General features: G+C 51.3%; 2 protein-coding genes across 11 annotated transcripts in view; one reads left to right on the top strand and one right to left on the bottom strand.

The window, feature by feature from the left end:
* GPR161 (G protein-coupled receptor 161) overlaps nt 1–2,761 on the top strand; it is a 35,625-nt gene extending 32,864 nt beyond the window's left edge. For all 3 annotated transcript variants that reach the window (XM_036442667.2, XM_036442669.2, XM_045582946.1), the window contains exons 5-6: nt 1,090–1,209; nt 1,809–2,761. In XM_036442667.2, the coding sequence (XP_036298560.1) occupies nt 1,090–1,209; nt 1,809–2,074 (386 nt within the window). In that variant the 3' untranslated portion in view covers nt 2,075–2,761. The remainder of the gene's footprint in view (nt 1–1,089; nt 1,210–1,808) is intronic.
* A 6,163-nt stretch (nt 2,762–8,924) lies between these two features.
* The window catches only part of DCAF6 (DDB1 and CUL4 associated factor 6), an 82,886-nt gene continuing 78,384 nt past the window's right edge, over nt 8,925–13,426 (bottom strand). For all 8 annotated transcript variants that reach the window (XM_036442927.2, XM_036442925.2, XM_036442924.2 and 5 more), the window contains 4 exons: nt 13,118–13,274; nt 12,266–12,354; nt 10,249–10,354; nt 8,925–9,381 (listed from right to left, as the gene is read on the bottom strand). In XM_036442927.2, the coding sequence (XP_036298820.1) occupies nt 9,317–9,381; nt 10,249–10,354; nt 12,266–12,354; nt 13,118–13,274 (417 nt within the window). In that variant the 3' untranslated portion in view covers nt 8,925–9,316. The remainder of the gene's footprint in view (nt 9,382–10,248; nt 10,355–12,265; nt 12,355–13,117; nt 13,275–13,426) is intronic.

Raw genomic sequence — 13,426 nt, 5'->3', positions numbered from 1 at the left:
AGGGAGTGCCGTGTTCAGTCCTTGTAAGATCCTCTCCCGCCTTGTCTGACTGTCAGCTTAGAGCGGGCTGAAGCCGGCAGTTGGACGTCCCCAGAGGGGTCCCAGACTGCGAGAGGGCGCAGGCCTGGCTAAGAGACTGCCCCCCCCCCCCCAGTGCACGAATGTCGTGCACCGGGCCTCTAGCACTCAGAAACATTGCAGTAAATGTGTGTGGGGACAGGAAGGTGCAAGACTTATTGTAAGTTACATAAATGTGTGCTGACTGTGCCCTAACACCTAAAACTAATATAACGTTGAATGTAAACTGTAATTGAAAAAAATAAAACATATTTTTAAAATATTTACTTAGTGCAATGTATTTTAACCACAAAGTTTACTCTCTATTTTTCTTCTAGTTTTATGGTTTCAGGCCTTACATTTAAGCTGTTAATCCATTTTGAGTTTATTTTTGTAGATTAGGGGTGTCGAACTCAATCAGAGAAGGGGCCAAAATCTAAAATCCAGCCTAAATCGCGGGCCGAATGGTTTACTGAACAGTCATAAACTGTCATTGTGATGGAAACGCAGCGGAGTGCAGTGATGACAGCGCGGTGCGGGCCACATTGCAAGGCCTGGCGGGACGGATTTGGCCCGCGGGCCTTGTGTTTGACACATGTGTTGTAGATTGTGCAATCCATTTGCATTTAAAGTAATGACGGATAGAAATACAAATGGTAAGAGGAATCACTCAGAACACAAAGCTCCCTTACCAGGGCGGTCTCTCCCACTTCTCCCCTCCCCTCCCTGAGCCCAGGTCCGGCCACTGGACACTGAGTGTGCGCGCTGTGGCCAGAACGCCCAGCGCTGCAGGCACTGCTGTGCCTCACGTGTCGGAAGAGGCCCAGTGGCTGGCTGCCGACTCCCTGAGATAGCATGGCACCGTGTTCGCTTCTTGGGTGCATGCTGCAGAGCCGCTCTCGCACAGGGCTGTGGGTTGGAATAAACGGGGGAGAGGGATCCCAGGGGGTTGAAAGCCGTCGGGCCAGGAGGAGGTGGAGGAGGACTTGGGACGGCCGGTTCCTTGTGTGCAACCTGCCCCGTTGGTCTTAGGGACGGACGTGATGCTGCTGGAAGACTACCCGTCTGAGGACCAGCCTCCCTCCCACTCCGCGTTCCCACCCAAGAGGAGGAGCTCCGTGACCTTCGAGGACGAAGTGGAGCAGATGAAAGGTTGGTTTCTGTGCCTGCAGCTTCCGCCCGGACAGCACAGGGAGAGGGAATGGTCTTAGGAAACTTCCTGGCTCATCCCCGTCCCACTCCAGCACACCGGGCCCCCCACTTTACCCCTCCCTTCCCCCCGCCCCTGCCACTCCCAACCCTGATGTCCTTCGAGCCCTTGGCGCCGGAACCGAGGTATCCTGCCGACCCCGAGGCCGCCCTGACTCGGGGGAGCCTGAGCCAGCTCAGAGCTGAGCGTCCCTCCTGGCTCAGCACTCAGCCTGGGGCGGTTTAGAGCCGCAGACACCGCACACCCCAGGCAGCCAGCGGCCAGAGAGCCCCTCCAAAGGAGCAAACTGTGAATGTGGTTAACGGGAAATAGTGACCAGGCCTTTCCTGGGAGCCGGGCCTTGGCCCAGCCTCTGGGAAGAACGGTTTAGCACAGAAACCCTGCAGAGTAAGAGGTGCACCGGGACCCTCTCTCGGCAGAGGAGACCCTGAGGTTAGCCTGACTCCTACCACTTCCCAGGACCTAGGAGGGACCCCGGTTTGGGACCCTGCGCCCTCCACGTGGGTCTGGCCCTTCGTAACCTTGTTCCGTCTTCCCCCAGAAGCTGCCAGGAACCCCATCCTCCACGTGAAAGCCGACGTGCACAAATCTTTGGACAGCTACGCGGACAGCCTGGCCAAAGCCATCGAGGCAGAAGCCAAAATCAACCTGTTTGGGAAGGAGGCATTGCCCGGGGTCCTGATGGCGGCGCGGACCATCCCGGGGGCGGGCTTTGGGGCCGGCGGAGGCGGCCGAGCCCTCGGGAGCCAGAGGCTCCAGCTGCAGAGCATCGAGGAGGCGAGCGTGCCAGCTGCGGAGCAGAAGTGAGGGCCTCGGGCTGGCCCGGGCCCCGGACGGTGCCCACAGCCCCAGGAAGCGGGGTAGGAACAGCCTCGGGGGTGCAGCCACCAGAAAACAACACCGAGAACTGCGTCCACGCCAGGAGCTCTGTGTCTGTGCCAGCCCACCCGCGGGCTCCTAGATGCCCGTGCTGGGACAGAGGCATCAAAAGCACAAAGAAAAGCAGACGGAGGTGTGGCTGTGGCTTTCTGGGAAGGGGACACAGGTGGGGCCCAGAGACCAGGCTGGGGCACCACCGGGTGGGTCATGTTCTTTGTTCACATCTTCTGCTCACTGTCCCCTGGGGGCTCAGGAGGGGGCTCTCCCAGTGCATGGGGTGAGGCACCCCGGCTTCTGCAGGGGGGAGCAGGCCGTGTGGGGTCCCCAGAGGAGAGCCTGGGAGCAGGGCCCCACACAGTGCCCAGGCCGCAGTGCTGGTTACGACCTGGCCTCGGTGGAGCCACCTGCTGGGCTCACGGGGCAGCCCCGGGCCCCCTCCCTCCTCGCTGATCCTTTGCTATTTCGAAAGAAGGGAGGGAGAAACCGCTGTGACAGACAGGCGGATGCTTCATTTCCAAGAATTAAAAAAACTGTTTGGCTAGGGTCATGGTCGGCAAACTGCTGCTCTCGAGCCACATTGCGGCTCTTTGGCCCTTTGAGTGTGGCTCTTTCCACAAAATACCACGGCCTGGGCGAGTCTAGGTTGAAGAAGTGGCGTTAGAAGAGGTTTAAGTTTAAAAAATTTGGTTCTCCAAAGAAATTTCAGTCGTTGTGCTGTTGGTATTTGGTCCTGTGGACGAATGAGTTTGCCGACCACTGGGCTAGGAGATGCCTGGACGGCCGTGGAGCCCAACAGCAGGGGGAGGCACTTGTCGCTGGAGGAACTCCCTTCACGAAGGAAAGCCTCCTCCCAGGGCCTCTGCATTCTGAGTGTGAAGTGTGATTGACAGGAGGTAAGGCAGAATGGAAAGCGCTGGCCTGAGCCCGCACCTCCACCCGCCCAGCTCCCCCTCTTCCTCACCTCCCTCCACCTCCCAGCACTCTGTGCAGCCGGGGAGGGAGGGAGCTGTCAGACTGAACCGTCTCTGGGATCGGTGCCAGCTGCCCCCTCTGATGTTCTGTGAGTTAGAGACAGGAAAGGAAAAGGGACCCCGGGCCCGTGTTGGCACAGCCCCTGCGTGAGTGCGGACAGAGCCGGAGGCCCGGGGAGGCGGCTCCCCGGCTCGTCCGCTCAGAGTGCCGCCTGCCCGGGGCCGCGCGGAGGAGAGATGCCTCCTCGGAGGAGGGGAGCGGGTTTGCGGTGTGGACACCAGTGGTTGGCTGGTCCTCAGTCTGCAGTTGGCAGAGACCTTTGCAAGGCCTGGGGGCTTGCACCTTCGTGGTGATCAGCTTACGGATAAGGATAAGGACTCCCGGCTGGCCCGCGGTGGCTGTGGGCGGGAGGGAAGGAGCAGGGTGGTGTCATCTGCGGGTTCGGCTAAGGAGATTGGCAAGTCAGGCTGCTCTCACTCTATGCTATGGCATTCCTCAGTCGGCGCTTTACTCTCACATCTTCCTAGCACTTGTCGTTATAAGGGGACCATATTCCTGGCAGGGGGCATCGCCACTTCGTTGGGGTGACTAGGGCGCTCGCTAGTGAGGCCTGAGTGCAGCACCTTTGGCTGGGAGCCCGGGGTTGGAGTGCGCGCCCCTGGGCAGCACTGGGCTGGGCTCTAGGGAGAGTCCTGAGACCCCAAGTCTGCACTGGCTGGCTGCAGACTGGCTGCGATTTACTAGGATTAAATCTAAACTTATCTAGAAATGCCACGCATCATAGAAGGATTCACCGTTTCCTTTTTTTTATTTTTTTATTTTTTTTTTACCGAGGACCATTCGTCTATTCATCTTCCAGGCCCTGCAGGACACCTGTGCAGAGCACCGAGCTGTGCCCGTGAGCAGTCGCATGGACGTGTTTGCACTCTCATTTGGGACAGACCTGGGGGAGGCGGATGCTGATAAATAGCAAAGTCGAGTGATTATTAGAGAGAGAACGGTGGGCTCCAGAGGGAGGTGACTACTTCCATGTAGCTCCGTGGAGGTGGCAGTTGAGCCAAGCCTCGGAGGATATCTGGCAGCTGGAACCATATTTTGCATAACCGAGAATTCAAAGTTGCCGATGAAGCCTGGAAGAAAGAGAAGGGGTTGGGGAGGGAGGGAGGAGGTAAAGGAGGTGGGAGGGAGGAGTGGGGAGTCCCATACATTCTGAAGCTCCAAGAGGCATTTCTGAGGACACTTGCCCTTAGTGCTGGCTGGAACCCAGGCCATAGCTTTAGACTCTGTGCAGTGGCTACATGGACAGTGGCAGGTGGCACTTTGGCCATTTGTCCACACCTCTGTCCACGGTTTTGACAGGACCGAGTTTAGGGCTATTGCCATCTCTGCTTCTTTCATTGAGATCACCACTTGATGGTCCCTGTGCTGTGCCTGCCCAGATTCCAGGCTTGGGGCTGTTATGATCCAGAGGCACTGGGCTCCCTGGCCTGGGAAAACTGAAGTTCAGCACCTTAGCCACGAGGTTGCAGCAGTGGGGAGCGCTAAGGAAACACCTGAAGGCATGCCTCAGCAGAGCTCTGGCTTTGAACTTGTCTTCACCTTGGTCCTCAGCCTTGGAAGGACCACCCAGCTTGCTCACACGTGTGATCCTTTTTGGGGCAGCAGGTTCTGCCCCTGCTCAGCTGTAAGATCTTAAGCAACTGTATGAGGCTGGGCCTGTGGTGCTAATGTGCTGTCATCCCAGGAGCTATACCTGAGTGGCCAGTGAGACTAAGCAGTATTTGCAGTCGGCCAGGAAAGGGGGTTAGGAGGGGAAGAAGCTTGCTCCAGCAAGAGGTCGTAGCCTGCTAGGTTTCACTGCAGGAATGTGTTCCCACCGGACTCGCTGAGACACCTGCATGTGAGGCGTGTCTCCGGACAGAGCCCAGGAGACCCTCCGGTGTCCAGCTCTGGCCCCTGTCCTGTCTGGGAGGAACTGGGAGGGTGGCCGGGCTGAGCACCTACTGTGTGCCTGACGGTGGAGAACTCTGCCTGTTGTGCAGCTTCTCATTCCGTGTCCGTGTTAGGCACTTGAGGGCTCTCATTCCGTGTCCGTGTCCGTGTCCACATGGGAGCAGTGCAGACGGCTGGGCTAAGTTCTGGATTCAGACCCACGCGACTGCTGGGTAGTTGGGTGTTCTTGGGCCAGTCCATTTTTCTCATCGGTTTTCTCACCACCTGTTTCCTGTGGGGATGTAGAACGCAGCAACCCCCCCCCCCCCCCCAGGAGGCCACGTGGATTAAGCTCCCGGCACCCACCTGGGACGCAGTGGGGCCGGACCACGGGGGTCTCGTCCATAACAAGGTGGGTGTCCTCTTCTTGCCTCGTAGGGCCTCTAAGGAGCTGTTCTAGATCAGAGGTGTCGCGGCTTCCGCTGTGGGAACTGTCCTGCTTGCTGAGCAGCACAAGAGGACGTGGGATTAAGGGATGCGGTGAGGAAGGGGAGGGAGAGGAGGGGAAGGTGTGGCGTTGGGAGCTGCAGAGGTCCGAGGGGCACACAGTGTCTGTCCAAGGTGATGGCCGGGCCTGGTGTCGACCCCGTGTCGTGGCATCAGCTCAGCTTCCCAGCCCGGAAGAGACTGCGGCCAGTCCGTCCTGCGGGACAGTGAGTGCGTGGCGGTGGCTCTCGGGTTCAGATTCTCCTATCCTCCACCCTGAGGAGGCCAGTGCAGGGACCGGAGCCCATCTACCACCCCAGGGTATGCAGAACCCCAAGGGGAACCACGAGGAGCTGGAGGAAAACCACCGTTTTCGCCTGAAGCAAAGGAAAATGGCTGAGAGTCATATTGACAAAAGGCAGAGTGGACACTCCTGGGTTGGGGACAGACAGAATCCAGGGGGACCTAGAAAGTGAAGAAATGCCCAAGGTCTCGAGGTGCAGGGAACCAGCGTCAGGGCCCAGCGCCGGGTCTTGGCCACGTGACCGAGGGGAAGGAGCCAGCCGTGCAGCTCGAGGATGAGGGGCCGTGAAGGCATTCCCAGAAGCAGGCCTGCGGCTTTCTCGTGTAGAAGAGCTGGTGGCTGAGTGCCTGGAGCACCCGCCTGCCGGCCCGCAGAAATCACGGCCCGGGAGATGTGCTTAGACTCCCTGGAAAGATCCAAAGCACAGACCCTCTCCTCTGCAGACTAGCACGGCACCACGTTGCTCGGTGTTATTTTAGGACATCACAGAGCTGTTCATTCCCCCAGGAAGCACCTTCCTGAGCAGCAGCAATAGCTTGGAATTCGAGGCCACTTGCTGTTCCTTTTGACACCACTGTTTTGCAGTGTCACCATCCCAGGCAAGTCACCCCCTCCCAGGGGCAAGGACAGTCCTGGGCCCGAGCAGGCAGGGCCACACCGGGGCAGTGGGAGGAGACCACAGCGCGGGCACAGGGGTCCAGCTGTGGGTCTGTGGAGGGGAGGCCTGTGTTCTGGTGATGGAGCCCAGGATGCAAACGGGGTTAAACACCAACCTTCACACAAAACAAGCTAGTCCTGAAATGCATTTCACTTGAAACTTTGTTTTTTTAAAACAAGAAAATGTTTAGGGTTATTATAAATCACTATTTATAAACAAGTAAGTGTATTTAGAATAGCTTTGTTTACTTGAGTAAATGTTTTTGGTACGTGTACAGATGTGGAAATAGTGAATTTGTACTTGGACTTGTGGACTGTGGGTTTTGGGTGTTCCTCCTTCCCCCCACATCCCCATTTCCTACAGCTCCTTTCCTTTCTCCCTTCCTCCTTCCCAAGGGCTAAAAAGAGGAAGGAGACTGAGCAGGAAGGGCTATTGCAGAATTGGGTGTGTGTGTGTGTGTGTGATCCACACCACAGTCACCTGGGTACATCCAGCCATGCATTTTCAAAATACCCCAAGACGGTGAGATTCATGAAATAGTGTCAATACAGAACAAATACTCCTATCCCAGATTTTATAGGGTTTTTCCACATGTTCACCCCATAACCAAGGTCAAGAGGGTGTGGTGATCAGTGACTCAAAACCACCTCAGGGCATAAAACCCAGCACCCCCAACTGAGCCCTCACCGGCTTGGCTGAGGGCATGGGTGAGCTCGGCTCCAGCTGCCTAACCTGCCCCCAGCATGCACTGCACCATGGCCAGGACCTAACTCCCTGGAATATGTCCTCTTTCTGCCCCTGGACTGTGGTCTGGTCTGCCCTGTGCCTATTTAACACACCAAACTACACAATCACCCAAAGTAGGAAAACTACCCTGTTTCCCTGAAAATAAGACAGTGTCTTATATTAATTTTTTCTCCCAAAGTTGCACTAGGTCTTATTTTCAGGGGATGTCTTATCTTTCCATGCGCTAGGTCTTATTTTCGAGGTTGTCTTATTTTCAGGGAAACACGGTAATTCCTTTGACAAATACCATTAAAAAATAATAGCCCAGCAGTGTTGCTCAGGGGTTATTGACCTATGAACCAGGAGGTCATGTTTCGACTCAGAATTGGCACATGCCCAAAGTTGTGAGCTCAATCCCGAGGCAGCCAATCAATGATGTTCCTCTCTCATTGATGTTTCTCTATCCTTCTCCCTTCCTCTCTAACAATCAATAAAAAAATCACAGCTTTACAGCACTTTTGGGTTCCAAGCAAAATTGAGCAGGTCAGGTCAGGTCCCACATACTTCTGCCCATCCCCCCGTGCCATCCTGCCTGGAGGGTACCCAGACCATTTTGATTTTCGGTTGCTTTTCCTGCCAGTTACTCCTGACCCCAGGGAGCCCTCCAGTAGCCTCTGTCCTGCCAGCTTTCCAGCACTCTAAGAATCCCTGCAACTGCTTCACTCCAGTGAGAATGATGTCCCGGATGTGCTGACAGTAGTGTTTTCAGTTACTCTGTAGAGTCCCTCCTCCTCTGGGTGTCATGGGGCCCTCACTCAGCCCCTGGGAGATGGAGCAGGAGCCCAGACAAGTCAGGTGGCCCCAGCAGGTCACATAGCTAATTGGGAACCAGGAACTAAGACCCTGGCACTTTCCAGAAGTTATCTGTAGCCCAGTCAGCTGCCCTGTTTTACTAAAACCCTAATTCCTTCTCTTCACCCACTTACCTCGTTCTCTAATGTGGAGACACCTGTGCATGCAGGGCAAGGGTCAGGGGTGGCAGTCCGGCTCCAGTGACTGAGCCACCGAAGGGGCTTTTCCTCTCCACAAAGCCAACCTGCCATCAGTAGCTGCACACCTGGGGAGAAGCGATCCCGGTCTCCACACCGGAGAGGGGTGCTCTACTTGGCTACACCTGAGCCTCATGGCCCAGCCGGAGAAAAGGATGACAATTTAAAAGTGGGAAGGGAGGGTGACCGAAGGGTTAAGTCTGCAGGAACAGATTCAGGTCATAACCTATAAGCTACAGGGCAGGGTACTGATGCCTGGAGTGGAGGTGGACACTGGAGCTAAGGAAGGCCAGGATGTAGAAGACAGGATGGTCACAGCTCTCAGCTGGAATCTAGCTGAAGGCAGGAGAACTGGAAGCCAGGGCCCCCAGAACTAGCCTATGCTCCTATAGCATGTGAACCCCAGACGCTCTGGTCTCTGCTGGCCCCGACTCCTGTGGGTAACACAGTCTCACTGATCATTAAGATGATGATTGGTGGTGAAGATGAAGCACTTTGGAATGAGACATGAGTAATTCTCTTCTATATGATTCGGTCACAAGTCAAAACAGAAAAGATGGTTATAACTAGAGAAACAGACCTATGTGATAGGAAAGACTGGAAAACACAGGCCAGGGTAACAGGCATTAAAACAATGTCAAATTCAGGAGATCTTACAACAACCAGCTTCTTTAATTAGAAAGCAACAAACATGCAAATGGCAAGTGTAGAAATTTATTTGAACCAACATTGTCTCTACCATGAGAACTGCTCTTCAACGTTGATCCAAGCTCCCCCGTGCTGAGGCTGGCAGTATTGCACTTTCGTTGCTAGCACTCCTCATACATGGCAACTAGGTTTTAAAACATTCTGCTAGTTTTATTTCACACACTCTCTCAAGTTCATGCACACAATCACTCCACACCAATGTCAGGTTATCCCCCCCAAAAGGGAAAATTCCAAAAACCATAACCTTTAAATTGCACTGAAGCTCTGTAAAGAAAAAAATATAAGTGTCTTATACAAATATCAAAACATCCTAAGTGCTGGCCACTCAGAATTGCTTATTCCTCATCCTCGTTTTCATTCTCCTGACCGGAGCCTTCTGATCGGTCACCCTCCAACCGGTCTGGAAAACAGATATGAGATTCGTTAAAAGAAATACTTTTAGGGTTATGATTAGGGTAATCTTCAATGCCTTTTATTTAAAGCTACTTAAAATGTATAGAACTCAACACACCACTATGTAAAATTCAGTTCACCACTGTGTGTACATACTAAATTTTTGCCTCTACAGGGAAATTTTAAAAAATAAAGGAAACAACACTATTAACTTTGAAAATGGATGTCATTCTAAACAAACATTTTTAAAAACACTACAGATGGCTTTACCATGTGTCAGTGGTGTGGCCTGGGTAAGTCATTACAGAAAGCCTGTTGAGAAGGCTGGAGCTCAATGAGGGTGGTCACTGTTGTCGTGAACTGACGGGATGCTCAGCACAGGGAGACATTTCATTCATGAGGTCAGTGAACATACTCTTGATAATAACAGATACTGGAACTTTTTCTTGTTATGAGCATAGCTTTTGAATTCCTTCCTGAATAGTAGTTACAATATATGCATTTTGTGTTATCTGTGACACTGAGCCTCAGTTTATCACTTAAGACAAAACAAAGATGAAGAAAACAGAGAGGTGCCTGTTCAGCCTCCCTAGCATGCTACCTTTCTTTCGTCTGGGCTCTGCCGACCTGGAGCGAATGGACTGCTGAAGGCATTTATGATGACAAGGCCTGTGTAGGAGCCTCCACTCAGAGAAGCAGCGGGGACTGTCTGTCATTGTGATGCTTTCCAGTAAGTGAGGTTCATCAAATGAGTTACTGTGCTAATGAGTTACTCTGCCTCCATTGTGTGACATAGGAAGTCACAGATAAATGTTAGGTAACACCATGCTGTTGAGACATAGTCCTAACTGGAATAGAGGCTGGCTGTTCTTACCGGCCCGGATGTGGTTCAGGGAGGCCAGCATGCGGAGCATGAAGGAGGCGGGCACTGTGATGGTGTTCCTGGTCTCCTCCAGCATGAGCTCATTCCGAGTGATCACCTGGGCAATGAAATCACGGTCAGAGAGACAGAGCGCCTGCCCCGCCCCTGGAGGTTAGGAGAATGGTAGGAAAAAGAGCGGCCTGCCATCCCAAGGTGCCTGCTGTCACGTTTCCCTGTTAAGGCTTCTCAAGGCCAATTACTTTGACTTGCGTGTGAGCAGTAAGATGAGAGAACATGCCTCATGTGATTGGCAGGAAGACAAAGGTCAACTCTAGTTACTAAAACATCCAAGAATTCAATTTATCTTTACTTGTTTCCCAGAGCAGTCTACACCGTGCAGAGGAGAACAGGTACCTTTGGGACAAAGTTGTGTTAAATCATTGTCCCCGCCTCATGTGGCTCCTTTGAGAGTTGTTACCTTGGCTGAGGCGAAGTAATCTTGAAAAACAAACCTTTGGACAAAAGCTACCAAGAGCTGTGTCCGAAGCACCAAGGAAGGAATCAGCTGACTGTCCGTGGCTCTGAGGAACCCAATGCATACCATGGGCAGAGGAAAGAAGGAAGAGGAAAAGCAGAGTGTGGGAAGGAAGAAAGGGAAGCCTGAGAGCAGGAGAAAGATGCCATCTGGCCAACAGTCCACAGTGAAATGACAACTCTCTCAGCTCCTGGGTCCCTCAGGGCCCTTTAGGGTCCCAAATGAGCTTTCCAGTCTGACTGAGCAGCTTTCCCTCGCACTGTAGGTTCTGCACACGGATGTTTCCTTTACTTTCTTACAACGTGGAACCTGCTGGTCCCGTGTCTCCAGCGCTCCTATTCTCCTTTCTGCCTGGTGAACGCAGTCCTAGCGACTTCTATAGCCTCCGTGAGGATGTCCCCACCCCATCAACTCCATTCACAAGCAGCTTTACTTCTCTAAGGCTTCCAAACGCTGTGCATACACCTCAGACACTGACTGCAACATTCTGTGCTGTGTCTGTTCCTCTTACCATGCGCTCTGAGTGCAGGGCTGACACTGCTGTGTGTCTACTCAATGAGGAAAAGCACCCAAGGGAACTGTCCACCTCACCCTGAGGTGCTGCTTGACCTATTTACTAACATTTTTAAAAATATACTTTTTAAAAATATATTTTATTGATTTTTACAGAGAGGAAGGGAGAGAGATAGAGAGCTAGAAACATCGATGAGAGAGAAACATTGACCAGCTGCCTCTTGCACACCCCCTACCAGGGATGTGCTCGCAACCAATGTACATGCCCCTGACCAGAATCGAACCCGGGACCTTTCAGTCCGCAGACCGATGCTCTACCACTGAGCCAAACCGGTTTCGGCCATTTACTAACATTTTTAAGTGATAGATCCTTATTTACCAATTTATGCCCTCATCTACCCATAGGAGTTCAGCAATGAGTAGCTGATTAATGCAATGGACCCTAATTATTATAAGAAATCTATGGAAATCAACAAATGAAAACCCTGGTTGAAGCTTAGAAATCAGCTTTCTTATCCTAATTTCATAAACAACCTAGCCCTTCACTGAACTCGGTTGGAAAACTACTGATTTAACAAGAAGCTGAGGAAATCTTAAAATAGAACAAAGGAAAAGATTCTCATCATTTGTGCTGCTACCACTGGGCCATGATGATGAAGATGTTGCAGTGAAATGAGTTTTCTCAAAAGGACAGTGTTTTTCATGATTCTTTACTGCAGTAGGCAGTCAACCTACTTTTCTTAAACTACAAAACAATCTGCTATTACTAATACGCAGTCTTCTAATTAGCAAAATACTAGTTCAATTTTTACCTCTAGGCATGGTTTTATCTTCATTTTTCTTTTTCTTAAAACTGACTTCCTTACCTGCATGAAATTATTTTATGTTACCAATTAAGGGAGGAGCTGCTTTGATATTTCTTAAGAAAGCATTTCAGGAACAAGGTAAGCTATGGTCTAATAAATGCAATAAACATCTTACTTCATCAGCAAGTTTTCGGTTAAAAATCCTTGACTCCTCCAGTGGTGACCAGATCTTGATGTCATAATCTATGCCAGACGAGGCTAGAACTAGAAACAAAAAGTACAGTTAACATAAACTCAGAACACATGCATTTATTCTAGCTATGTACACAGACACGTGTGTGTGTGTGTGTGTGTGTGTGTGTGTGTGTGTATACAATGTGTTTGTAGGGTACAGACGCAGGCATATGTACATATACATCAGGGCCTCAAATACAGTCATTCTGTTTAACGTCTTTTCACTGTGCCACTGATGAGATGCTAAAGGAACTTAACCTTGTTTATAACCATTGGCTTAGGATAGAATTGGTTTTGTTCCGTGTTGTTTCACTTAAAGTTGCATATCCTATCTATGACGTTCAGTGAGGACTTCCTGTGTGTACATCACAGCAAAGGTGAGCTGCAGTGGAAATGTACTGATGCATGTGTTAACTGAGAATATTATTTTGAAGATTTCCTAAAAGCCACTCTAGAATATTAGTTCAAGACTAGGGGCAATTTCCAATGGAAGGCAAGAGCACACCAGTGAGCCTTGCAGATTCCATTTGGATAAGTAGTGAGAAGTTCAATCAGCCAAACCTCTTATGGCTAAAACAGTTAGAAGAAATATTAGAACACTCTTTAACCTACTTCACCATACTTTCTGCCCAAAGCGGGTTATAAGTGTGCTTTGGTTTTAAACCCAAGCAGAGATGAAGTGACTCCTGTGGCTACTACAGATAATTCAGATTTTTGTTTGTGAACTAGAACACCGCTGGGCTGATGAGCCACTAATGATTTCTAGCCCTCGCCTTATGCACGGTCATCTTACTTGGGTCAAATGGATGTGGCTGCAGGCAGTTCACCACGTGATTGTCAGCCTCCAGAAGCATTAAGTGCTCAGCGGTATGACGATCCCAGATGAATATATGGCCACAGTCAGAACCACTCATCACAAAGTTAGCACCCCAAAAATTGGCTTCTTTTATCTAAGGTTTAAGAAAAAAAAAAGTTATAAGGAAATTCAAATCACAGTTATTAAAATAAAGACTTATTCTATTCTTGTGTTAAAAAAATTAATTGGCTTAGAAAATAAAACACAAATTGAAAAGCATCCTGGTCTTTTAATATCTACAAATCC

The sequence above is a fragment of the Pipistrellus kuhlii genome, unplaced genomic scaffold (genome assembly GCF_014108245.1).
Source record: "Pipistrellus kuhlii isolate mPipKuh1 unplaced genomic scaffold, mPipKuh1.p scaffold_m20_p_18, whole genome shotgun sequence".
Lineage (NCBI taxonomy): Eukaryota > Metazoa > Chordata > Mammalia > Chiroptera > Vespertilionidae > Pipistrellus > Pipistrellus kuhlii.
This window is presented reverse-complemented; position numbering and strand designations above follow the sequence as displayed.